This window comes from Dipodomys spectabilis, unplaced genomic scaffold (genome assembly GCF_019054845.1).
Source record: "Dipodomys spectabilis isolate Male_0828 unplaced genomic scaffold, ASM1905484v1 ptg000017l, whole genome shotgun sequence".
NCBI classification, from domain to species: Eukaryota; Metazoa; Chordata; class Mammalia; order Rodentia; family Heteromyidae; genus Dipodomys; species Dipodomys spectabilis.
This window is the reverse complement of record NW_024870694.1, coordinates 10,038,145-10,063,736: the sequence shown is the minus strand read 5'-3', so window position 1 is coordinate 10,063,736 and position 25,592 is coordinate 10,038,145. Positions and strand designations below refer to the sequence as shown.

The 25,592-nt window shown below is 45.4% G+C and overlaps 2 protein-coding genes across 6 annotated transcripts in view; one reads left to right on the top strand and one right to left on the bottom strand.

Annotated features, from left to right (window-relative positions):
• Positions 1-14,753, top strand: part of Pcyt1a (phosphate cytidylyltransferase 1A, choline) — a 53,363-nt gene extending 38,610 nt beyond the window's left edge. For all 5 annotated transcript variants that reach the window (XM_042667719.1, XM_042667722.1, XM_042667723.1 and 2 more), the window contains exons 4-9: positions 1,953-2,069; positions 2,763-2,914; positions 5,556-5,634; positions 6,370-6,512; positions 9,419-9,607; positions 10,973-14,753. In XM_042667719.1, coding sequence (XP_042523653.1) covers positions 1,953-2,069; positions 2,763-2,914; positions 5,556-5,634; positions 6,370-6,512; positions 9,419-9,607; positions 10,973-11,179 — 887 coding nt within the window. In that variant the 3' untranslated portion in view covers positions 11,180-14,753. The remainder of the gene's footprint in view (positions 1-1,952; positions 2,070-2,762; positions 2,915-5,555; positions 5,635-6,369; positions 6,513-9,418; positions 9,608-10,972) is intronic.
• A 523-nt stretch (positions 14,754-15,276) lies between these two features.
• Slc51a (solute carrier family 51 subunit alpha) lies at positions 15,277-24,398 on the bottom strand. The gene is made up of 9 exons (XM_042667743.1): positions 24,272-24,398; positions 23,147-23,241; positions 19,554-19,708; positions 18,645-18,718; positions 18,136-18,294; positions 17,541-17,652; positions 17,188-17,334; positions 15,889-15,994; positions 15,277-15,465 (listed from the first exon to the last, which is right to left on the bottom strand). The coding sequence occupies exons 1-9, from the start codon at positions 24,307-24,309 to the stop codon at positions 15,329-15,331; spliced, it is 1,023 nt and encodes a 340-aa protein (XP_042523677.1). The 5' UTR covers positions 24,310-24,398; the 3' UTR covers positions 15,277-15,328.
• Positions 24,399-25,592: the final 1,194 nt, after the last annotated feature.

The window sequence follows — 25,592 nt, the reverse complement described above, 5'->3', positions numbered from 1 at the left end:
GCTCTTCAGCTAAAGGCGAGCTCTCTACTGTTTGAGCCACAGCACCACTTCCAGTTTTCTAGCAGTTTATTGGAGATAAGAATCTCACGGACTTAGCTGCCCGGGCTGGCTTTGAACCTTGATCCTCAGATCTCAGCCTCCTGAGTAGCTAGGAATACAGGCGTGAGCCACCAGCGCCCGGCTTGCTTTGTTTTGTGTGTGTGTGTGTGTGTGTGTGTGTGTGTGTGTGTGTGTTTTGTTTGTTTGTTTTTTTTTGGGTCTGGTCGTGGGGCCTGAACTCTGGGCCTGGGCTCTGTCCCTCAGCTCTTCAGCTCAAGGCTAGCGCTCTACCACTTAGGCCACAGTGCCACTTCCGGCTTTTTTCTTTTTGCTTATGTGGTGCTGAGGAATCGAACCCAGGGCCTCAGGCATGCAAGGCAAGAGCTCTACCACTGAGCCACCTTCCCAGCCCCTTGCTTTGTTTTTTGAGACAGGGTTTTGTTCAGTAGCCCAGGCTGGCCTCAAACTTGCAATTCTTCTGTTTCAGCCTCCCGCATGCTGGGGGGGTCGGGGAGGGAGTGGGGGCGATTACAAGTATGTGCCACCACACTTATCTCAGTCATTTATGCCTTGACAAATTTTACCTATTTTTCCTTCATTGAAGTTCGTAGATAATTCCTATTAGCAATGTAAATATAATATCTCAGTTTAAAAGCTCCATATAGATAAAGCTATTTGAAAAGTCTAAAAGTTCCTGAAAACCTCTTGTTTGATTTATAGCTCCTAAGACAGGAGGAATATGTATCTTTTCACCACTTTCAGATTTGTCTGTCTGTTGTGGCTCTGGTTCTTCTTTCCCAGCATGAAAGAGATGTTCCTACTGCTATTTTTCTATTGCCACAGTGAAATACCTTCCTTTATTCACATAGTAGAAATAATGACTTGTACTCCTTAGATTTATCATTTGAAGCATAAAGAATATTATGCCATGTGTTTATTTGGCTTTGGAATTCATTTTTATAGCCCAGTAGACAATTTCCTGGCTTCTTTTTCACTACCACAAAAAAAAAGTTGGCATTCATTTTAGTTTCGATTAATGGAGAGAGGAAAAGCTGTAATGAAAGTCCCAAAATATTTGTGTTTGAATATAAGTACTTAGTATATCATTTTAAATTAAGAAAATGTAACATGTTTTTTATTAGAAAGGAAAAATACTTTAAGGAACTTGGTTATCACATAGTGAGCATTGAAGTGTGATCCAGAGAATGATAGGCAGTGCTTGGTAACTGGTCTACCTATGTGCTCACCCTCCTTCCTTTTCAGTTGTAGCCCCTGTATCACTTCTGACTCTAGCCAGTAGTAGAAAGTTTTATTTTCAAAGGAAAACACTGGTTATTAGTAATCAAGGCAGACTGAAATGGAGAGAGTAAGCTGTTAGAATAGTTTATATATGCAATTATATAGTAGTTATTATATTATTACGATTTTAAAAACTATTATGTAACTATATATAAAAGCAATTATAATAAACAATATATAAAATATATCCCAAGAGGAGCTGGGAAGGTGACTCAGTGGTAGAGTGCTTGCCTTGCATGCATGAGGCCCTGGGTTCGATTCCTCAGCACCACATAAGCAGAAAAAGCTGGAGAGCACTAGCCTTGAGCTGAAGAGCTAAGGGACAGTGCCCAGGCCCAGAGTTCAGACACCATGACTGGCAAAAAAAAAAAAAAATTCCAAGATTGAGATGTTTTGATTCAAGCAGACCAACAGAGAATTAATGGAGATAATGGATAATGTGAATAGAGTGTGTCAGGGGAGGTTGTGATATTGTTTTTCTCAGTGTCAACTTACTCGCCCAATTAGCTTGAATACCTTGAGAGGGGTATGTAGGGATGGCGCGTTCACAAGTTCCATTTTTATCTGTTGCAAATACATGTATTTTTGTGATGAATTCTTCCATTTGAATTTAGGTGAGCGGCCTGTGAGAGTTTATGCAGATGGAATATTTGACTTGTTTCATTCTGGTCATGCTCGGGCTCTGATGCAAGCCAAGAACCTTTTCCCTAATACATACCTCATTGTGGGAGGTAAGACAATGCCTGACAACTAGGTGCTCCCCACTGATCTTTGGCTCTCTCCTCTCTATGTCACCTGAGCACATGGCCCTTGTGCATGTTTTTCAATGGAGGATGTATAAAATGTCAAGTCTACATGGTCTCCATCCTCAGCCTGAGATGTCCAGTATTTCTGTCATGTTAACTTACTTTCTGCTGTCACGGAGCAACACTGATCCTGATTCCTACTCAAGAACAGCATTTACTCTAGATTTCCATTAATCATTTTTTAATCCACCACAGTATACTAGTTAATATGGTCCAAATCTATAAAATCTTTGGGAGAACATTTTAAAAACCTTAATTGACATAGGAATGTGCAGGTTCATTTTAGCAAAGATCTTTGTCTTCTCTGGTCTTCTCCAAAGTGTGAACATGATTGAGTGAGTGTTAGAAAGAAAGTAGAGCACTAGCCAATGAGTGAAAGTGGTAGGTACTAAGTTTGAGTTCTGGTCTCAGAACTAAAAAGAAAAAAGAAAAAAATACTGAGTGAATGTTGCTCCCATAGGTGGGAATAGGATTAGGAAAGCACTGCTACCCAGACTGAATAATATCCAGTTTTCTTCCCTTGGGGAGGTTGGTTATTGGCCTCGGAAGTGGGAGAAGATGGATGACTGAGAAGGGATAAACAGAGAATTTTATGATTTTATGATTATGTGAACCCAGTCTGCAGTGATGAGCTGACACACAACTTCAAAGGCTTCACAGTGATGAATGAAAATGAACGCTATGATGCAGTGCAGCACTGCCGCTATGTGGATGAGGTGGTGAGGAATGCCCCCTGGACCCTGACGCCTGAGTTCCTGGCAGAACACCGGGTAAGCAGCTGGCCATAAATCCCCATCCATGTCTAGAGTCCCCTCCATATGTAAAGGCTTTTGGCACTTGGGCTAATTTTCCATAGTTGTGTTTTCCTTGTGCCTTCTGTATAGGTTTTATATCACGTAGGTTATAGCAGTGATTATTATGAACACTAGCAATCATCCCAACATTTATATGATGGCTAATGGTTTATAAGCACTTTTATAACCATTAATAAGTCCATTTGCTCTCCATAACAATCTTGTGGTGTGATTTTGTTTCTACTTTATATATACGAAGAATAAGGCTCAGGTTGTACCATTAGCAGAGCCAGAATTGAACTGTCAATTCCAAAATTACTTTTCAATACTCTGTGTGGGTCTCCTTAGAGTGTATCAGTCTCTTTAGAATGACCACAACCCTCCCTGTGCTCTCAGCAGTTCACATTTCAGGAAAGATTAGCAGAGACTTATATCAACTGAAGTTCTGTTTCAGGGCTTTGATTTTGTTCTAGAAATTGTATGGGCTCAGAAATCAGTGGCATTGCTCTTTTACTCAAGGAATAATCATTGTAAAACCCCTTTCTTCCTTTGAATTCCCCCACATTAGAGCAACACATGTCCTATAAAAAAAAAATAGACATAAAAGAGGAAATGGAGTTCAGCCAGGTTGGAGGCCCTCAGCTCAAGAAGCAGCAAGTGTTTCACCAGTTCTTTGCAGGGCTGTGTGAAAGTTGGAGAATTGTTTAGTAAAGCAGAAAGAAACAAAAGTAGCCAAAGTGCTTCTTCTTTTTTTTTTGCTAGTCCTGGGGCTTGACCTCAGGGCCTGGGCACTGTCTCTGAGCTTCTTTCGCTCAAGGCTAGCACTCTAGTGCTTGAACCACAGCACCTTTTCCAGCTTTTTCTGTTTGTGTGGTACTGAGGAATCAAACCCAGGGCTTCATGCACGCTAGGCAAGTACTCTTACCACTAAGCCACTTTGCCAGCCCACAAAGTGCTTCTAAAATAATACTTGGGTAGGCCTGAAGCTAGGGGGGGTCTTTGGGTATTTATTATAATCCTATAATACTAGGGCATACCTTTTCTGGTTCTTTGGTTTTCCCCACCAACAATTAACAGTCATGGCACCAAGAGTGATGGACAACACTGTTTTGAACAATGCAAAGAGGCAGGCCCTGGCAGAAGTGGATGCATGGGGAACTACTGACTTCTCTTCTCCCCTTGTGAGCAGTATATTTCGCACATGTCTTGCCTATCATCCTCTTTTATTTCGTTTTGTTATGTAGGCACTTTTTGAAATTATCTCTAAGTCGTTGTACAAAGGAGTTGCTGTTTAACAAAGCAGTTTATTAATACAATATATCTTGATCAGTGCCACTCCTTTCAGCATTCTCACCCTTGCCTACCGTTCTTTACTTTGCTGCCTTTGGACCCCGACAGATTGTTCATGGGTATTTGAGATGTGAACATGCTTCACACTGCAGTGGCTTCTGTAAGTTGTGAATAGTGGTATTGGTAATTATATCAGCAAAGCCCTATAGATTTTGGGGGGGAGTAAGTGAGTTATACTGTGTCTCTCAAAAAAAAAAAATTATTGAAGCCAGGCAAAAGTGGCTCACATCTAAGTCTTCTACACTCCATCTTTAAAATAACCAAGAAAAAGCCAAGGCTGGAGGTATGGCTTAAGTGGTAGAGTACCAGCTGAGCAAACAAGCCTAAGTTTAAGGCCCAGCATTTAAACCTTGGCACTGGAAATCTGGTAAACCAGTGCCACTAATCTCTTTCCACTCTTGCAACAGGTATTTAGAGTCATAGATAATAAATACTGAAACTAAAAGTCCTTACAGAGCGCTGGGTTTGTTTATTTTTAGGATAAATGTATTTATGTAGTAAGAAAGCTCTTGGTTTCTGTTTTTATATTTTGCCTTTTCTTATGAGCTGAGAGAACCAGGTGACACATATAATATTTATGGAACCCTTAATTTGACCAATCTTTATAGATCCAGGAGGCTGTGGAGAGTTCCTTTCCTGGGTTCCACCTATTATTCCTCTTGTCTTATTGGTCACAGCATTTATACTGGTACACAGAGAGGGGCTAGCATTTCTAGTATTCAGGGAGAAATATCTAGAAGAGAAACTTGCTATCTTCAGAGTTAAAATTGATAAGTTTTGTTAGGTGGTTTTGTGAATGGATCATGGAATTTGTGAGCAAAAGGAGATAAGAAAACATCCATCTGAGGCCTAGCCTCTGCGTATTGTACTTTGAGAATATTTACAGAGTTGCTATTATTATTATTATTGTTATTATTATTACCACTAATATTTTACACTATATTGGGGGGATTTCATCATTATACCTCCACATACTTGGAGCCTTTTATTTATTTATTTGTTTTTGGTGCTGGTACTTGGGCTTGAACTCAGGGCCTGGGCATTGTCTTTTAGCTCAAGGCTAGTGTTCTGTCACTTGAGCCACAGCTCTACTTTTGGCTTTTTGGTGATTAAATGGAGAAAAGAGTCTCACAGACTTTTTTTTTTTGCCTCAGCTAGCTTCAAATGGTGATTTTTAGTAGATTACAGGTATGAGCCACCAGTGCCCAGCTTAGGGATCTTCCTGAATGGCAGTTTTCCCAGGTTTGAAATGTCTCCTTGTTGTCAGATTGATTTCGTAGCCCATGATGACATCCCATACTCTTCTGCTGGGAGTGATGATGTTTATAAGCACATCAAGGAAGCGGGTGAGTAAGCTTATGTCCATCTTCATGTATGAGGTCTTGGGCAGCTATAGAGATTCAGGCATATTGCTACTTCACAGAGGGAAATTTGTACATTGAGAAATTCATCATCCCCTGGTCATACTTGGGTAACTGTATAGGTAACATAGTTCTGACATCCATCAGTTCTGGATCTAAATTTTGATGTATCTCTGTAATTTTAGGGAACTCTTTCCCAGCCCAATACTTTTCTTTTCTCTTCTTTCCTTTTCTTTTTTCTTTCTTTTCTTTTCTTTCCCTTTCTTTTGTCAGTCATGGGGCTTTTGAACTCTAGGTCTGGGTGCTGTCCACCAGCTGTCCACAGCTTAAGGCGAGTGCTCTACTACTTGAGCCACAGCACCACTTCCGGTTTTCTGGTGGTTTATTGGAGATAAGAGTCTCACAGACTTTTCTGCGGTGGCTGGCTTTGAACCTCAATCCTCAGATCTCAGCCTCCCGAGTAGCTAGGATTACAGGTGTGAGCCACCAGTGCCCAGCTCCAATACTTTTCTTAATATTGGAGCCATGTAGGCCCTCCTTTTCTTACTTGTGGCTCTTGATTTAGCCCTCATTCTGCATGCCATTTTTTGTAGACTTTACTTAGTAGGAATGGAGGTGTGTTTCCTGAGGAATAGAAAGGAGAGCTGCTGTGTTTGCATTTAGTCCTGCCTGAGCATGCCAGAATCTCATAATGTTTGTCATTTTGTGTTCTGGAGGTAGGCATGTTTGCTCCAACACAGAGGACAGAAGGTATCTCCACATCAGACATCATCACCCGAATTGTCCGAGACTATGATGTGTATGCAAGACGGAACCTACAGAGGGGCTACACAGCAAAGGAGCTCAACGTCAGCTTTATCAATGTGAGTTCTAACCTTGGTTCCTTATGACACTTGTTGCTTCCCACTCCATCTGAGCTGAACTTGCTTGTCATGTCTGCTGTGATTATCATTCCCCAATGCTTCTTTAAAGGGAGCACAAAGAGTAAAACAGAGGCCCTTTCTGTTCTAATGTTCTAATACCACATATTGTTAAAAAGACAGTGAATAAGATGGTGTAAAATATAATACACTAGGGGCTGGGAAGGTGGCTCAGTGGTAGAGCGCTTGCCTTGCATGCATGAGGCCCTGGGTTCGATTCCTCGGCACCACATAAGCAAAAAGAAAAAAGCCGGAAGTGGCGCTGTGGCTCAAGTGATAGAGCGCTCTATCACTTAAGTTTATATATATATATAAAATACACTATGTCAACACATTTAAAATAATGGCTCTTAACTTTTTTTATCCTTTGGTGGTACTGGGGTTTGAACTCAAGTGCTCTGCTGCTTAAACCATACCCCTACCCCTTTTGGCTTTATTTTTTCAGGTAGGGTCTTGAATTTTTTTTTTTTTTTTTGGGTCCGGTCGTGGGGCCTGAACTCTGGGCCTGGGCACTGTCCCTCAGCTCTTCAGCTCAAGGCTAGCACTCTACCACTTGAGCCACAGCGCCACTTCCGGCTTTTTTCTGTTTTGCTTATGTGGTACTGAGAAATTGAACCCAGGGCCTCAGGCATGCAAGGCAAGCGCTTTACCACTGAGCCACTTTCCCAGCCCCAGGGTCTTGAATTTTTGCCTGGGCCAGCCATGGACCTTGATCTTCCTCCCTTTGCCTCCCACTACCTGGTAGTATAGGCATGTGCCCCCTCCCCGCTTACTGGTTGAGAAGGGGTCTCACTAATTTTTTGCCTAGATTGGACTGGAACTTAAGTTCTCCTGATCTCTGGAGTAGCTGGGATTATAGGCATGATACTTGTTTTGTTTTGTCAGTTCTGGAGCCTGGGCTCTGTCCCTCAGCTCCTCAGCTCCAGACTAGTGTTCTTCCACTTGAGCCACGGTGCCACTTCCAGATTTTTCTGCTTATGTTGTGCTGAGGAATCGAACTCAGGGCCTCGTGCATGCAAAGCAAGCACTCTACCACTGAGCCACCTTCCCAGCCCTGAAACTTTTTTGATTGGATATTTTAAGAATCTGATAACAGCTCTGTATGGATAGTAGCCTATATTTTGTATGCAATTTCCCCATATGAACCCAAGTTTTAGAAATTGGCTTCTGAAAGCTTAAGTTAAAACCAGGCATGTTTGTAAATGCCTGTTATCTTAGCATTTGGAAGACAGGGATAGGAGAGATACAAGTTCATGGACAGCCTGGACTACACAATGAGACCTTGTCTCAAAACACAAAGAAACCATCAAACAAAACACAACAAAAGTTTAAGTTTACCTTTGTTTAATGTTGCCTTTTAGAAATGCCATATCTTTTTTTTTGGGTCCGGTAGTGGGGCCTGAACTCTGGGCCTGGGCGCTGTCCCTCAGCTCTTCAGCTCAAGGCTAGCGCTCTACCACTTGAGCCACAGCGCCACTTCCGGCTCTTTTTCTTTTTGCTTATGTGGTGCTGAGGAATCGAACCCAGGGCCTCGAGCATGCAAGGCAAGCGCCCTACCACTGAGCCACCTTCCCAGCCCCATGCCATATCTTTTGTATAAAAGTTATACTTCAATTTATTTAAAAAGGAGAAAGTTACTAAATGTATCATCTACATAACTAGTTAATAGTGTTTCTTCATCTGCTGTTAGCTCAGTGGATTAATCTATAAGAATGGTAAGATGCTGCTATTGGTATATGCCTTTAGTCACAGTACTCAAAAGTCTGAGAAAGAAGGATCTCCAGTTCAAGACCAACCTGGGTTACATAGCAAGACCTTGCTGAAAAAGAAGTTAAGAAGGAAGGAAGGAAGGAAGGGAGGGAGGAAGGGAGGGAGAGAAGGAGGCTGAGAGTATAGCTCAGTAGTAGAAGTGCTTGCTTAGCACATACAAGGCCCTGGATCTGATCCCCAGCACCACAAAACAACAAAATCCTAAATGTATTTGTTCTCTTCTCTTTCTTTTTCTCCTCTATCTTCCTTCTCCTCTTTTTCCATTTTGGTGTTGCAGATTGAAACCAGGGACATGTGCAACTAAGCTGAAGCCTTTCCCTTTCTTCTTTATGATCTGGAAATTAGAATTAGGAGACTACTTTTTTTTTTCTTTGTCAGTCATGGGGCTTGAAGTCAGGACCTAAGCTTTTTCGCTCAAGGCTAGCGTTCTACCACTTTGAGCCACGGTACCACTTCCAGTTTTTGGTGATTAGTTAGAGATAAGAGTCTCTTGGACTTTCCTGTCCTGGCTTGCTTTGAACTGTGTTCCTCAGTTCTCAGCCTCCTGAGTTGCTAGAATTACAGGCATGAGCCAGTGGCACCAAGAATGCTTCTCCAGAGAGATCATACCACTTCCATTACCTTTGGAAAAGTTGGTAGGACCAACGAGTATCATCTTTGTTTTAAAAATGAGTAAATGGATGCCCAAATACTAAAAACAGAAAAACAAAAAACACAACTCCTTTAACAACATAGTATAACCAAGTATAATAAATACATTAATTAATTAAATAAAGATTAGTACTTCTTTCAACCTCTTACAGTTGTCATAGTCTTGATAATGTTGGGCAGTGATCTTGTTACTGCACGCACTCTCCATTTTGGATCATGTTGGACATATTCATATTCCAAGATTTGGTTTTATCTTAAAATAATCTGAATAAGATGATCATTTACAGCCTGTCTTTTCTGTGACTAAATGAAAGCAAAACAAAATGCTAAAGAATGAGGAAAGTGTCAATGGTCATTTTTTTCTTTCTCTTTTGGTCAGGAGGGTCAGGATGGGTATTATTTGTGAAAACAGTTATTTCTTTACCTAGGAGAAGAAATACCACCTGCAGGAGCGTGTTGACAAAGTAAAGAAGAAAGTGAAAGATGTGGAGGAGAAGTCAAAAGAATTTGTTCAGAAGGTAGAGGAGAAAAGCATTGATCTCATTCAGAAATGGGAGGAGAAGTCCCGAGAATTCATTGGAAGTTTCCTGGAAATGTTTGGTCCAGAAGGAGCACTGGTAAGGTTCTTTCCTCCCAGGCAACTTGAGGAATTCCTGTGCTGTGGAAAGAAGAGTAGAACCCTGGAGCAGATGGGGACATCTTATCTGTTTCCCTTTACCTTCAACTAACTGTCCCTCAAAAGTACTTGAAAATCTTTACAGAGGGTCTGGGAAGGTGGCTCAGTGGTAGAGTGCTTGCCTTTTATGCATGAGACCCTGGGTTCGATTCCTCAGCACCAAATAAGCAGAAAAAGCCAGAAGTGGCACTGTGACTCAAGTGTTAGAGCACTGGCCTTGAGCTCTTCAGCTCAAGGACAGTTCCCAGGCCCAGAGTTCAGGCTCCACAGCCGCCAAAAAAAAATCTTTACCGAAAGAAATCTCACATTATCTAAATAGTTTTGTAAGCTTATCAGCACTTAGAAATCTAGTGACAAAATAAGTGAGTGGCCTTGCCCAGATTACTTCTATTTTAAACATTTACCTGAAGGAAAGAAAGAATGGAGAACTTTACAGTACAAAGAAAGCCAGACACGGGTGGCTCACACCTGTAATCCTAGCTACTCAGGAGGCTGAGATCTGAGGATCACCGTCCAAAGCCAGCCCGGGCAGGGCAGGAACATGGGTGAGACTCTTATCTAAAATAAACACTAAGAAAACTGGAAGTGGTACTGTAGCTCAAGTGGTAGAGCACTAGCCTTGGGCTGAAACGCTGAGGAACAGCGCCCAGACCCTGAGTTCAAGCCTCAGGACCAAAAAACAAAAAACAACAAACAAACAAAAACAACAAAGAAAGTTGCCTTCACTGCACAGCAGCAGAATCTTGTGAAGCAGGAGCTCTCTCATTAAGAATTAGCAGAAGAATTGTTTTTGTTTTTGTTTTTTTTTTTACCAATAATCCTAGCTCAAACATCAGGAAGGAACTGATTGTGAGGGTGTTGGATATTAGAACAGATTATGTGGGAAGAATGTGAAATTTCCTTTTCAGAGAACTCAAATGGGTTAGATAACCTTTTGCCTGATTTAATTACTTTGTTTTGACCTGGAGCCCTCAAAAAATTCCCTTGAAATAGAAGTCAGGGATTTTGTGGCTGTGGGTAACAAGTGGGAACCATTAACTAAATAGTATATCATGGATTGCTTTAGCGAGGAAATTGCTTAGAATTACAGCTGTGTCCCTGCTGTGGCTCAGTCCATCATGTTTAATGTTGCAGGGCCTGGAGGTGGTAGAGAGTTTGCCTGACATTTGTGAGACTTGGGGCTTGCTCTCCCTGGCAATAAAAAACCGTGGAGGGGGCACTCACGATCATTTTGAGTCTCCAGTGCTCCAGTGGTGATTTAATATGATCCATACAAATCTTCTAGCTCTTCCTTTTGTCTTCCCAGAAACACATGCTGAAAGAAGGGAAAGGCCGGATGCTGCAAGCCATCAGTCCCAAGCAGAGTCCCAGCAGCAGCCCTACTCGGGAGCGCTCCCCATCCCCCTCCTTTCGCTGGCCCTTCTCTGGCAAGACTTCCCCACCTTCCTCCCCAGCAAATATCTCTAGGCGCAAGGCTGCAGCCTATGATATCAGTGAGGATGAAGACGACTAACTTTTCTTCCCTTGTTTCCTTTCCCTCCCTCTGTCCCATCACCTTCAGAAGCTCTCTTTTGAATTCCACGTTCTGATCCCAACACTAAACCTAAGGACAACTACAAAGGAAAAGACAGCCTGGGCAAGAGGAGCTGGGGATGGGGAAACCAAAACAGCCCATCCTCTGAGAGCCAGTCGCCCATACCAAGGAGACTGACTGCGCAAGCCTGTTGCGCAGCCTTCTGCCCTCCCCAAGGACTTTGCGTTACTGTTTATGTTCATGTGATCTTGACAGGGAAATTGTCATTTTTATTAATTTTTTTAAAACTTAGCCTTTCAAATATAGTAAGTAGAACTAATTTTTTGCCCCTGAGGAGTGGGCAGAAGAAGAAAGTGGTGTAATACCCAGAGGCCTTTTCTTCCTAACACACTGTAGCGCTTGCCCTCTGTTCTGAAGCAAAGTGGCTGGCCAAGTCCTTCAAGCAATGAGCCATGCTGATGGGGAATTTGGAGGGAAGATCAGAATTTTGGTTACCTTAAAAAAAAAAAAAAAAAAAGAAAAGAAAAAGAAAAAAGATCAAACTGAGTTAGTTAGTTACAGATCCGCTAAATGAACTACTGGTACATGTATGTGTCAACATGGCTGTGAGGAGGAGGAGATTGAGTCTGACTTTTACTCCCTGAGGAGTTGCTTGCTGAACCCAATGGGGTCCATGAAGATGCTGATGGGGATGGAACTAATCTACATAGCATCAGCTTTAGTCTTTCTGCTGTGTTTATCTTCTCAGAAATTTCTCTTGCCCAGTTATTTGGGAGCTCTTGTCACTCTTACTGCCAAAGAAGGCACACTGAGGGCTGCTGTAACTGGCAGGGGTTGTGGGGGGGAGGGGAAGAGACTCAATCCCCATACATCCCTGTAGATTCAGTTCCTACCGGGATTAAGTCAGTGCTATTACCCAGCTTTATACAAAGATTTTGTAAATGTCCGTACTTTGAACACGAATACTATGAAAACTTCAGAGCATAGAGGCAAAGGCATAAGGAAGCACCTTCCTTTCTTGTCCCCGCCCCACCCCCCTTTTTAGAATTAGAACCAGTACTTCCTAGAATGTATCTTTTTCTCTGAGGGCTGCAATTGGCAGGACTTCCCTCCACTTTTCCTCCAAAAAGCCACAGGTTCACATTCTACCTATGCCTGCTGGTAGTGGTCCCACCTCCTTGGTTAAGTTGCCCAGGAGGAATTCAGCACTTTAAATTTCCACCCGAAGGATGCTCTGCTTAATCAACCCTTGCTACTGAGCATGATGTAATTTTTAAGCCCCTGGCATCCTATTTCCTGTCACATCACCTAGCCGACCATCAGTAATCCTAGCTGGATTAAGGGCAAAACTGTTTATGTCCAGGATCCATCTGCCTCTCATAAATACCCCTTGTAGGGGTGGAGTTTTTAATGTTTTCAGCAAAGAAAACCACTTTCTTGTCTCTTGTCCCTGTGAACTGTGAACATCTCAAAGTCAGTCAAAGCTACTGGTCTGCCTGAGGGCCCGAGGTTAGTGTCACTGCCTGCCTGGTGGTACTACATAGGCTCTTAGCCACAGGTAGAGCATGGCAGAGGGGTGGGACAGGGGAGCTACTTCCTGTCCTGATGGCCCATGGGAACTCATTTCTGACTCTTTTCATGAAGTGCTGTTTTTCCTGTCATACCTGACTCGCAGCCTTGGTCAGGAATCCTATCTTTGAAGCAGCTGAAGCTAATGTTTTCCCACAGTGTGCAGCTGTTTGTATGGCTCATTTTTAGCTTCTCTGCTTCAGTCTTCTCTGTGGGAATTCAGTTTCCTTCTGCCTTATTCTCCCTGGTACAGAAAGGCAGTGATGCTGTTGAAGCCCACCTGCTTGTTCTCTCAACGTGCCCCTCACCCAAGTGTACTGGAAGGCAGGGAGGTGCCCACAGGGTGGCTGTCCTCCCTGCAGTCACTTCTCTGAATGTATTGTCCGTGGGCTGCTGTGGCATGCTGGGCACTGGGATGGAGCACCTAGGCTGACAAGATCTGTGCCCATGCTCGGGGGAGGCACCTGTGCCCGTTTGCTGTCTGTCTTCCAACACTAGTATGTTTTCAGACAATTTGGGCTGAAAAACTTGCAGTGTGGCTTTAGGGTGAGATACTTAGGTGCTAGTCAGTGGTGCTGATAGAAGGATCCATTGCTGGTCATTGGTGCCTAGTTAAAGGAGGTTAGTGGTGTGTACACCATGACCATGCCTGCGATCTGCAGTTCATACAGGAGTGTTGGAGGCTGCAGGACCTCAGCTGTGGAGCTGTTTCTCTGAATCTGACCCAGGAAAACAGGCAGCCTGGGTGGGCCAGACATGGCCAAGACAAAAGAGCCTGGCAGACCTCTGGCCTCAGAGCCTCTGTGTGAGAAGAGGAGGCTGAAACAGAAGCCCTGCAGCTGGTGCCGAGGAGACATTTGGCTGTGACACGGTGTCTGGACAGAACTTTTTAGCTGTTTATCCACTGAGCTACAAGCACTGGAGCGTAGAGGTTGCCACTGTGCAACAGTAGAAATGGCTCACTGCTGCAGCTAAAGCCAAACACCCTGGTTTGCAGAGGCTTGAGGGTGATGGTTGGGTTGTGAAAAGGTTGAAAATCCTGAAGCAAAGGACATGAGGGAGCCTAAGAGACATCTGACCCTTCCTCACAGGATAATGGAGGCAACACCTGAGCTGCTCTTGCTTTCCTCGAGGCCCCATAGCTGCTCTGCCAGTGTCTGGCATGCCCTCCCTCCCAATGCTTCTTCCTACTGAGTAGCCCCTCTGCATCTGGATCACTCCTAGACAGCTTGCTTCCTGGAGCCCACTGCCTTTTTTATTGTGTTCCACACCCCTGATCTAAAATCTTCCCAAATCAGCTTGCTGCTTTTCTTTAATGCCCTAAAGCCATAGCTTCTAGATTTTCTGTCAGCATACGTGCAGCAGGGGTTAAATCAGTTTAGGTTTTTTAAAAAGATTCCCTTAATGTTTTAAAGACTATTGGTATTTTTTTAAAGCTTACCAATATAAGTATTTTTTAAAGTTATATTTTTCAATCTCATAACAGTGATTGTTTTCTCTCATACAGCAGATGGTCAGGGGATAAAGACAGTCCCTAGCTTCTATTTTTCCAAACAAATGAGTAGAACCTGTTCTTGGGATTATACTATTCAATGTGGATTTTCTTCAAATGAAAGAGTTTTCTGTCCGCCAGAGTTTCCTGTTAGTACTCAAGCACGGGTAGGAAACGAGCAGCAGGTTTCACAGTGGTGTGACTCAGGTTGTCTTTCTTAGGTGGGAAGTGGTTCTTCCACCCTTTGGGGAGGCACTGACTATTTGAACACTGAGAATTAATTGGTTGGGTGTTTTGTGTTGATCCTGAAAAGAAAACTAGAGTGCCAGAAAGAATTGCAGGCCTTGGCGTAAGCATTCGCCCATCACCAGTGCGAGTCCGTGTGGAAGTTTCCTCAGTCAGGCTTCAGTGTATCATTTTCCTGTCTGCTATTAATTTGTTCAAAGTTATTTTGGCTTGTACCATTTCGCCAATAAAGGCAATATGATTTTACCTAGTGTTCCTTTTCCTGGTATATAAGACTTATGTAATTGGGGCTTTGATTTTGCATAAATTTGTCTTCCAAAATCAAGCTTTAAGATACTATTACCAGGTGATTCCTTTGCAGCTTGGCACAAGACTCAGCAGGGTCTCCATAGCTCCCAGGCCTGTTGTTATTGGTCCTCTGGGGACACACCTATAAGGAAAGAGTGCCCTCTCTGCTCTCCAAAAGCCTGGCCCCTTTGATACCTTGGGCTGCCATTCTGCCCAGCCAAGTGTACTCCTGCTCTTATTCCAGGCACACTCCCACATACACTTTTCCCCTGCTGAAATGACTTCCACACATAAGCTCTCAGGGTTAATGTCACCCTCAGAAGCAGTGCGCCCAGTTACAGATTTCAAACTTCCTCCTGTTTATTATAAAACTTAAAAATCCCTTCCTTGGGCAAGATTCTGCCTATTACATAGTTTTACCTTCCTCTGTGTGGTCAAAGGTAACCTGCCAGCTTGTGCTGACAATGAACACGTTGAGTGACAGAAATCTCCTATGAAGTACAGCATCACTTCCATTGTCCAAGCCATTCACCTCAGGCTTTGAGGTTCAGTCCTAGGTCTGGAGATGAGAAAGGTTCATATCCAGCTTTGTAGTCTTTCCTTCGGTAGTAAATTCGTGTCAACACGGTCAGCAGGAAAGTCTCCAATATGAGGATGTGGCAATTCATCACTGCCATGTGGGGCATAACACAACATAGATTAAGCTCCATTAGGCAGATGGAATCCCTCTTGCAGCCTAGCTTATGAGCTGAGAATTACTAGTTTTCCCCAAACTAGGACCTAGGGATACTAAATTGTCTAAAGTGATAAAGATGAATGGTAAAGCCAGAATCAGAACTTGGCTCTAATTTCTATGCTCTGAGGTTAGCATTGAAGCTTATTTCTCATGCATTTAACCAATCTACCCACATCCAGTCTTGTCCAAGGAGTTGGAGGACTAAACCTATGGCTTCTTGAAATGGCTGTCAGGACTGGGTTTGCAGTTCTCTGTGTTAACCTCTATGCTGATTTCTTGACTCCTTTCTGAATATTCTGAGTAAATGTCAAACAGACCTAACCTCAGTCCCAAGGTCCATCTGACAGAGAAGCTCACCTTGAGATCTGGTTTTAGAGGAAAAGGGAGGTGAACAAGCAATCTGCCCACCATTGGCCAGGATGGAGAAAATGGAAGGCTGCAGAGCAGTCAAGATGACAAGCACCTGCAGAACAGGGGAGAGGTGATGTTGAGCCTGCGTCCTGCCAGCCATGGTGCAGATTTGAGTCCTGTTAAATCTGTGCAGCTACAGAAGATTGGAACTCACACTTGGTTGAAAGTTAAAGGAGTTTTTATCTTTAGGCAAATTGTAATCGTCTACCAGTATTTTATTAAGAGTTGCTTACAAAAAACAAGTCTTACTCCTTGCCGCTTAATTAAAGGATAATTAAAGGCTGCTAACTCACCTAGGTCATTTTAAGAACAGGTGGGCAGTTACCCAATAAAGTGTCTGAGCGCTCACTTTAGTGACACACTAAAATTAGAACAGTATAGATGTTCATGGTCCCTGTGCAAGGGATGACACAGATTCATGAAGCATTCCATGTTTTTAAAAATAGTCTTGCCAGGTGCTCCTGCCTAACTACTCTGGAGACAGATTTGAAAATCACTATTTGAAGTTAATCCAGGCAGAAAACTGTAAGGTTTACCTCCAATTAAGTACCAAAAATCTGGAAGTAGAGTGCCTAGGCCTGAGTTCAAGCCCCAGGAACCTGCATGAAAACGCACGCGCTTGCGCACACACATACAAGACCTAGCAATATAAGACACATGAAGGTGGAGGTGTCATGCACCTGCTGGCCAAGGAAAGCCAAGGCGTGGAGTCAAGGTAGGCTCTCTCCAGCAGGTTTCTGAGGGAGCACGCCTTGCACCTTTTGGACTTCCAGCCTCCACGTTCCTGTTAGTCTCCACGTGATTTGTGGTATTTTGGTGATAATGGAAGCTATAACAAACTATGACAGCACAGAAAGACAAACAAATGGAAGAATGGAGACCATTTTCCATTTTGGGTTTCTCACGGGAAACCCAAAATTGAAGAGAAAGAATCTCAGTCTTGCGTTTAGGCTTGTTTGTTTTATACTGGGGTTTGAACTTAGGGCCTGAGTGTTATCCCTGAGCTTTTGTGCTCAAGGCTCTACCCCTTGAGCCACAGATTTTTGGTGGTTAATTGGAGATGAGAGTTTCACAGACTTACCTACCCAGGATGGCTTCAAACCACAATCCTCAAATCTCAGCCTCCTAGGATTATAGACATGAGCCACTGGTACCCAGCTTAGGCTTTTCCATTTCACTTCTGAGTCCCAATTCTTTGAAGCTCTATTATTAAACTTTTTTTTCCTTCTTTGAGGGCATAGTTACCTGGAACAGTGCAAATTTGGCTCCTATGTTCTGCTCACCCAGGTGCAGCTTGGCCTGACGGAAAACAATGGCCAGAGCCCAGAGAGCCAGCAAGGTGGACACGCCAAGGATAGTGTTGATCCACAGAGCTGTGCTCTTCTCAGAAATCTGGGGCAGAATAGAAGGTAGTCAGTGAGGGAGGCGAGCTTTCATTTCTCCTCTTCCAAACCTCAAAGCCTTGATCTAGTCCACTTTCTCTCTCCTCACTGGAGTCCCCAGGCCTCTGCTTTTCCACCGCCCCCTGCATCAAGTATGCTGGCCCCTATCATTTCTGGAGGCCAAAAGTACTTTGCCACTCCTTTCTCCTGGCTTACGTCTGCTGGGTCGTAGATGCCGTCAGGGATGAGAAACAGGCCCACAAGGCCCAGCATTATCCTGAAGAAGGCATATTGGAATGGACCCAACATCAGCAGCTGAAGTTTCTTTCTGAAGGAGAAAGGAGGTTAGAAACCTCGACCCCCAAATCAACCCACTCCAGCACCTCCCAGATCCCTCCTGGGTCTTAGGCTGGGGGCTGCCTCACAGACACTGAAAATTGTCTCATGGATGAGAACTCAGGAACACTCCAGAATGTTAAGATCATTGGAAGCCTCCACCTTCTCCCTTGCTTCCCCCTCACCCCGAGACTAGAAGACTGTCTAATTGAGCAAGAACTAGCAACATTGACCTCAAGCCCACTCACCAGAACAGGCAGAAGCAGGAAGTAAAACATAGTGTTTGCAGTGTGTCTAAAGTCTGCAGGGCAGAGAGCTGAAGCTTAGAAAGCAGCTCCTAAGCTCCCCAGGCCTGGGTGTCCATGCACAAGGCCCAGCTGTGGCTGGCCAAGCCGAATACCAAGAGCCTTGAAGCCAGGACAGAGGGCCAGAAGAGGCTCACCTGACTCCCAGGATGCCTGCCCTCCTGCCTCACCTGGTGAGCATGAGGTGGGGACAGCAGGGGCAGCAGCAGCAGCAGGGGCCAGTGTGGATTCTCACGGGGGTGTCCTTCAGTGTCCTCACCAGTGCCTCCTTCCCCCCAAAGCCTTCCACCATGACTGTCATGAGCAGGTAAAAGCAAACTGCATAAAACCTGGGATTGAGGGGATTGCAAGAATGGGGGGAGGGAACAGCTGAAGGTCAAGTGCCTTTGCTGCCCAAGAGAGAAAGACTGTGGGAATATTGGGGTGCACTGAGGGAAAGATGAGAGGGGTTGGTATTCTAGACATGTGACTCAAGGGACTAGGAGGAGGGAATTGGGGGCTTTGAGAACCAAAGGCCGAAGAAGGCGCCCAGATCATGTGTCCTGCAAGAGAACCTGAAGTTGATTAGCACAGGTTGAAAAAGGCTTGATTTACAAACAACTGGGATCAAACACATGGACTCTAGGGGTCCTATGGAGTCGGGGGGGGGGGGAGGTTGGGAGTGGGACCAGACACTCACGAGGTTATGGCCATTTCCACGAGCATGAGAGATCGAGGGATCCAGAGACCAAAACAGCAGAACACAGCCACCACCTGTAAGGTTGGAGGCGTGGCTCAGTTAGTAAAGTGCTAGCCAATGAACAAACGCATCAGGTACTGAGTTCAAGTGTCCATGTCAGGCCAAAATAAAACCCCTTAGAAATGACAGTTGGTAGAGCTGGGGGTATGGCTCAGGGGTAGAGCCTGTGCACAGCATGTGCACGAGCCTGGGTTCTGTCCCCAGCACTAACTACTACCCTCTCCATTTATATTAATTAGTTAATTTAATCAACTACTTAAATTAGGCAAATCAAAGACACATAATGGCTGTAGGGTGAGTTTCAAAAGCCTACTTTAGAGAGTAAAGCTGAGTATAACTCTGGGGAAAATGTCTTCTGTACTGGTCGCTTGAACAGGAAGGAAGCCTGCTTCTCACAGCAATACTGGGGCAGAGGAGGGAGGGGGGTCACTGGGGGGTGCAATGTAATATCTCTCTCTTTCTCCCCCCATTCTGTATCTCTCTTGTACTGGGGCTTGAACTCAGAGCCTGGGTGCTATCTCTGAGCCTTTTTCTCAATGCTCAGTGCTGGTGCCATAGTTCCACTTCTGGCTTTTTGGTGGTTAATTGGCCATTAGAGTTTTACTTTCTTGAGTTGACTTCAAACCACAATCCTCAGATCTCAGTCTCCTAAGTAGGTAGCATTACAGGTGTGAGCCACCAGTCTCTATCTTGCAGGATGAACTCTATGTCTTTGCTTGCTGGCCCTCTAAAGAAGCAGTGATCAGAGTGGAAAACTGGTCTGATATGAATTGCTCAGTTTAGCAGAATTCGCACCTTGGTCCTTGCCTCTTTCCAGTCCCTCCCAAAGGATGGCCACAGGGCCCTCACCGTGGGGGCAGAGCTACTCCACAGCAGAGTCCTCCTCTTGATGGGGCAAAGGGTGTTCTTATATAGATACACTGCATCCTCCAAGAAGATGGCAATCGAGCCCAGCACGAGAAAGGTCAAGATGACTGTGAGGGTGATTTCCACAGGTCCCAATACTAGAGTAGAAGAGGAAGGTAGACTCCAGTGAGCTGAAGGTCAGATTCTGCTCCCGTAGATTCGACCAGCTTTCACTCCTTTATTAAAAAGGGATGTTAGGGTTAAGACATGATGGCTCATACCTGCTATCACAGCAACTTGGAGGCAGAGCCCAGAAGGATTTGGGGGCTAGCCCAGGCAAAAAGTTCATGAGATGACCCTTGTAGCTACATGGCTACTCAGGAGGATCTGGACTCACATTAAAAAAAAAAAAAAAAAAAAAGTAAGACCCTATCTGAAAAATAAAGAATAAAGAGATGAAGGTACGGCTCAAGTGCAGAAGGGAAAAAGGAAGGGTGAAATGGAGAAAAGAACTAAGGAAAAAGGAATAAGGAAGGGCCTTCAAAATTTTCTCCAACTTTTTGTTATTGTTGTTGCTGTTGGTCGTGGGGCCTGAACTCTGGGCCTGGCGCTGTCCCTCAGCTCTTCAACTAGCTAGTGCTCTCCCACTTGAGCCACAGCGCCACTTCTAGCTTTTTCTGCTTATGTGGTGCTGAGGAATCGAACCTAGGGCCTCATGCATACAAGGCAAGCGCTCTACCACTGATCCACCTTCTCACTTGAGAGACTTGAGCCATAGCGCCACTTCTGGTTTTTGAAAAGTCCCTCTCAGGGGAACTTTCCTGCCCAGGCTGCTTTGAACCACAATTCTCAGATCTCAGCCTCCTGAGTTAGGTAGGATTACATGCATGAACCACCAGTGCCTGGCCTCCTTCATTTTTTAATTGACAAAGTTTTTACTAAAAAAGTATAGTATTTCCATGGTACATTTTGATCTTTTATTTGTTAGTTTGTTTTTGAGAAGAGTGCTAATCCTGCGGCTTAAATGCAGAGCCTGGGTGCTGTCACTAAACTTTACTCAAGACTAGCCTTCTGCTTCTTGAGCCATAGCTCCATTTCTGGCTAGAGTTTTACCGACTTTCCCAGATTGACTTCCAACCATGATCATTGTATCTCAGCCTCTTGAGTAGGTTAGGATTACAGGCATGAGCTATTGGAGCTTAGATACTTGATGCTTTGATGTATGTATACATGGTGGAATGGTGAACTCAGGATAATATATTTATTACCTCATGTTTTAGCTTTTTGTTTTTGACAACATATTTCAAATAGAATATTAGCATCGTGTCATTATTACCTAGTGCCTCCATATTGTACAATGTCTCTCTTGAACTTTTGTCTAGTATTTGAGGATAAAATGTTCAAGGCCAACCTGAGCTTTATGGTGAAACTCTGTCTCAAGAACAAAAACAAAAATCAAAAGAAGAAAAATCTATATAAACGTCATCCTCTGCAAAATGGTGTTTCCTCACTGTCCTGATCTGTACTGTTTTCATGTTAAGTGTCACAATCTACATTGTTGGATTTGGCTCCCTGGCACACACCTACAATGGGAATGGCTGGATTACTGAGGTGAGGAGGCTCAGGTCTGCAGATATATCTCAATACTCCAGAAACCACTCTGCACACGTCTAAATATTTACCAGCGACCTGCATGGCCTGCTCCTTCTTAGGAGCACGTGTACTTTCCAACTCTTTATTTTCCTCCTCAGGGCCCAGCTATTTCCAGGCTCTTCTTAAAGTCCACCAGCTTACTGATTAATGGTCCCAAAACACCCCTCCCCTGTTGAGAACCCTCACCTGCAGCTACAGTCAGGATAAAGTACACTCCTGGCCTCACTCAAATCGGGCCCCACCTTTCCTGCCCAGCCCTCTCAGTGATCCAATTATCTCCTGCGCTGCCAAAGTAACCTTGGGTCTTTCCAGATCTCAGCTCCTTGTCTGGAAATCGGGAAGCCTTGGCCCATTCTCTCACCTCCCCCAGGCCCAGCGCCACTTCCTGCCTCCTGCTTCCCCAATCCCACTCCTCCCCCTGGAGCCAGGCAGACCCCCGGCCTCCTTTGATCAGCCTTTGTGTTTCTTGGCACATTTTGTAGCAAAGCAATACCAGAATGACTTCCCTGGGTAAGACCAGGTCTCCACCTGAGCACTAGTGATGCTGTGGCTGGGAAAGCTGTTGTGGGGTTATAACACTCTTCACCTGGCCAGCAGTGAGCTCCTGCATGGCAAGCCCAACTGTCTCCACACTGGGAGCTGGTGTGAGCGTACCACCGGCTGGCAGCTCCAAGCAGGAGTTTCCTGGATGTGGCAGCCACTGGCTGGCCGTGCCAGGGCACCACTAAGGCATCTCTTGATACACTGGAAGTTTGCAGCACCCTGTCTCAGAGCATCTGCAAGGGAGGTGGACATGGTCCAAGGGCATGCCATGGTGCGTCCCAATGCCCCAGGGCTCAGGAGCAAGTCCACTGTGTGAGAGATGGCTAGGGAAAGCTGTGCCACAGAGACACTGATCCTATTCAACATCTTGGAGCTAGTTGACCATACAGTGGGAAAGCAAACAACGTGTGTGTGTGTGTGTATGTGTATGTGTGTGTGTGCGCGCATGCCTGTGTGCATGTGTGCAATTCACACATTTTCTAGAAAAATGTAGGATTACTTGATTCTTTTTTTTTTTTTTTTTTGTCGGTCGTGGGGCTTGAACTCTGGACCTGGGCACTGTCCCTCAGCTCTTAAGCTCAAGGCGAGCGCTCTACCACTTGAGCTACAGCGCCACTTCCGGTTTTCTGGTGGTTTATTGGAGATAGGAGTCTCACAATCTCTCCTGCCCGGGCTGGCTTTGAACCGTGATCCTCAGATCTCAGCCTCCTGAGTAGCTAGGATTACAGGCATGAGCCACCAGCGCCCAGCTGACTACTTGATTCTTAATGGTTTTGGTGTCCAGGGAACAAGATGGGTTCTGTCCTATGCCTTCCACTTTTTAATTTTATTTATTTTTGCAGTACTGATTTTGCTTCATAGTTTTTCACGTTGGGTCTCACACTTTCACATGGTCAGCCTTGAACTATAATCCTCCTCTCTCTGCCTCCTGAACATCTGGGATTACAAGTGTGCACTACCACACACACACCCTAAGCTTTTCACCTTCAAAAGTAGTTGGGCCATAGGATCCAGGGAGCAAGCACTGTGACAACACTTGTACAGATTCATCCAAGTCAAGCCCCTTACTCACAACAGCTGCCCCTCTGGAGTGAGTTCAAAGGCTCTTTTCCAAGGAGGATGCTGTGCTGCTCTATGATTCCTAAAGGACTGGAATCATTTGGACACCAGTGAGGCTCTGGAATCTGAAGCATGTTCCAACTTCCAGTAGCCCTAATTTGAATGTGCCTTGAGGCTAGACTCTATGGAGCCCCAGCTTTGGGTTTATCTCCTGGGCTAGGCTATGCATAGCCTTACTTTTAAGGCTGTAACGATGATGGACACTGGGTCATCCAACCCCCCAGGCTGGCCAGCTGAGGACCACCTCACCTAGGCTCCCTTAGCTGTTCCTGGTGACTCACCTCTCAGGAGCTGGGTTGCAGTGGGTGGGTGGGAGAAGCAGTCGGACGGGATGCTGTAATTGGTTCTCAGCACCTCCAGCAGATCTGCTGTGTACCTGGGGAGATACCAGCCTGATTCAGAACCCTTGGGGCTGAGGAATGGCTTGTCAGATTAGACTGACAACTGACCCAAATAGTGCAAGGTGTTTTGCCCATTGGCCCTAAACAGGTCTGACTTACCATGACCAAAGTACTCATAATTCTCAGCATTCCAATCAGGGTACCAGCCCTGGGGAAGGTTGGGGAGAAAAAGCAGAAACAAGAGAAAGAGTGGAGCTGGACACTGCTTTTGTATGCCAGCTAATCTTAGCTACTCAGGAGGCTTAAGTTTGAAGCCAGCCTAGGCAGGAATGGCCACGAGACTCATCTCTAATTAACCACTAAAAACCACAAGTGGAGCTGTGGCTCAAAGCGTTAGAGTGCTAGCATTGGGTGAAAGAACTCAGGGACAGTGCCTAGGCCCTGGGTTCAAGCACCATGACCAACGAGAGGAAGGAGAGAGAGGAGGAGGAAGGAGAGAGAGGAAGAGGAAGGAGAGAGAGGAGGAGGGAGGGGGGAAGAATGGGGAGTGGGGTGGGAGAGAGAACTCAATTTGTTTTGTTTTGTTTTTTTTGGGGGGGGGTCCAGTTGTAGGCCTGAACTCTGGGCCTGGGCGCTGTACCTCAGCTCTTCAGCTCAAGGCTAGCACTCTACCACTTGAGCCACAGCGCCATTTCCAGTTGTTTTTGTTTTTTTTTCTGCTTATGTGGTGCTGAGGAATCGAACCCAGGGCCTCATGCATGCAAGGCAAGTGCTCTACCACTGAGCCACCTTCCCATCCCCGAGAACTCAATTTGGTTAGGGACTGTGTGTATTGCTCTTGGGAATGTCTTCCGCAGCCTCCAGCTCTGTCTAGTGGGGGAGGCAAAGGCAAAGCCTCAAAGCAGCCACTTGCAGGCTCAGTCCTCAGTTCCCTGAGGACCTACAGGGCAGCCAATCATGTTCAGTTCTGCCTTTATTCTGAGCACTAGCAGCCAAGGACTCTAGGAGGGAAGCATGGAGGAAGAGGGACTGGTTCCCAGGCCAGGGCCTGTCACCCTTACTTACCTGGGGTCAAGTTTTAGCTGAGTGCGGCCTGGCTCCATTGTCTCCTTTCTGTCTGGCTGTGACAGGCACTGAAGATCAGGAGAGACAGGAAGGGGCCTGGCAGAGCGGTGGGGTGTGGGCTCCTCCCAGCACTTCTCCAGAGAAACAGGATGGGACTGAGGGCAGCTGGAGTCGCTGGATCTCTTTTCTCTTGCTGCAGATGTGAGCCACCTGTCTCAGAGTTCACTCAGGAGGAATTTGATCCTCTAGGCTGGCTCCAGACTCCTCCCAAGGAGCCGTCCTTAGGTGTGGTCCCTCCCATAGTCTTACCTACCCTTTGCTTCTGGTCCACCCCCATCCTTCATCCTCCCCCTCAGCTTGCTCTCTGGGGCTTGCTAGACCCAACACAAAACTCCCCTTCCCTCTTTCACTCCTCCCTGAAAGTCTCCAGCTCAGTAACGCCTGAGGACCCGGGCAGAAACTCAGCTCTAGAGATGTGAGACTCATGGCTATGGTTGTGGGCTGGGAAGGTGGCTCAGTGGTAGAGCGCTTGCCTTGCATGCATGAGGCCCTGGGTTCGATTCCTCAGCACCACATTAGCAGAAAAAAAAAAAGCCAGAAGTGGTGCTGTGGCTCAAGTGATAGAGCGCTAGCCTTGAGCTGAAGAGCTGAGTGACAGTGCCCAGGCCCAGAGTTCAGGCCCACAACCAGAACCCCCCCCCCCCAAAAAAAAAAAAGAAAAAAGAAAAAAAGGCTATGGTTGTCTGATGCTCCTAGCTTACAGGGTGGACAGGAGACCTGGCAAGAAAAGATGAGGCCTGTGAGGGTTGATTTCTTGACACTCAGCCCATCATATGTAGATGATGATTTAGCCAAGCATATGGGTTTGATTGAAGTCAAGTGCAGGCTGCATTTTTTGGTTGTTGTTATTGGTTGTGGGGCTTGAACTCTGGGTCTGGGCACTGTCCCTCAGCTTTTCAGCTCAAGGCAAGTGCTCTACCACTTGAGCCACAGTGCCACTTCCGGTTTTCTGGTGGTTAATTGGAGATAAGAGTCCATGGACTTTCCTGCCCCAGCTGGCTTTGAACTGAGATCCTCAGATCTCAGCCTCCTGAGTAGCTAGTATTACAGGCGTGAGCCCCCGGTGCCTGGCAAGGAAGCTGCATTTTTTAAGAATCGTAGTCAAGGACTGGGAGTGTGAGTTAGTGGTAGAGTACTTGTCTAGCATGCGTGAAGCCCTGGGTTCGATTCCTCAGTACCACATAAACAGAAAAAGCCAGAGGTGGTGCTATGGTTGAAGTGGTAGAGTGCTAGCTCAGAGAGGCTTAGGGACAGATTCCAG

What these genes read in the sequence shown, in the direction of transcription:
- Slc51a (XM_042667743.1), bottom strand. Translation starts at nt 24,309, where the DNA reads ATGGAGCCAGGCCGCACTCAGCTAAAACTTGACCCCAG. An exon ending in GTGGAAATGGCCATAACCTC is followed by an intron (nt 18,295 to 18,644) that starts GTGAGTGTCTGG and finishes CCTCAATCCCAG; the next exon opens with GTTTTATGCAGTTTGCTTTT. An exon ending in CCCCACCTCATGCTCACCAG is followed by an intron (nt 17,653 to 18,135) that starts GTGAGGCAGGAG and finishes TTTCTCCTTCAG; the next exon opens with AAAGAAACTTCAGCTGCTGA.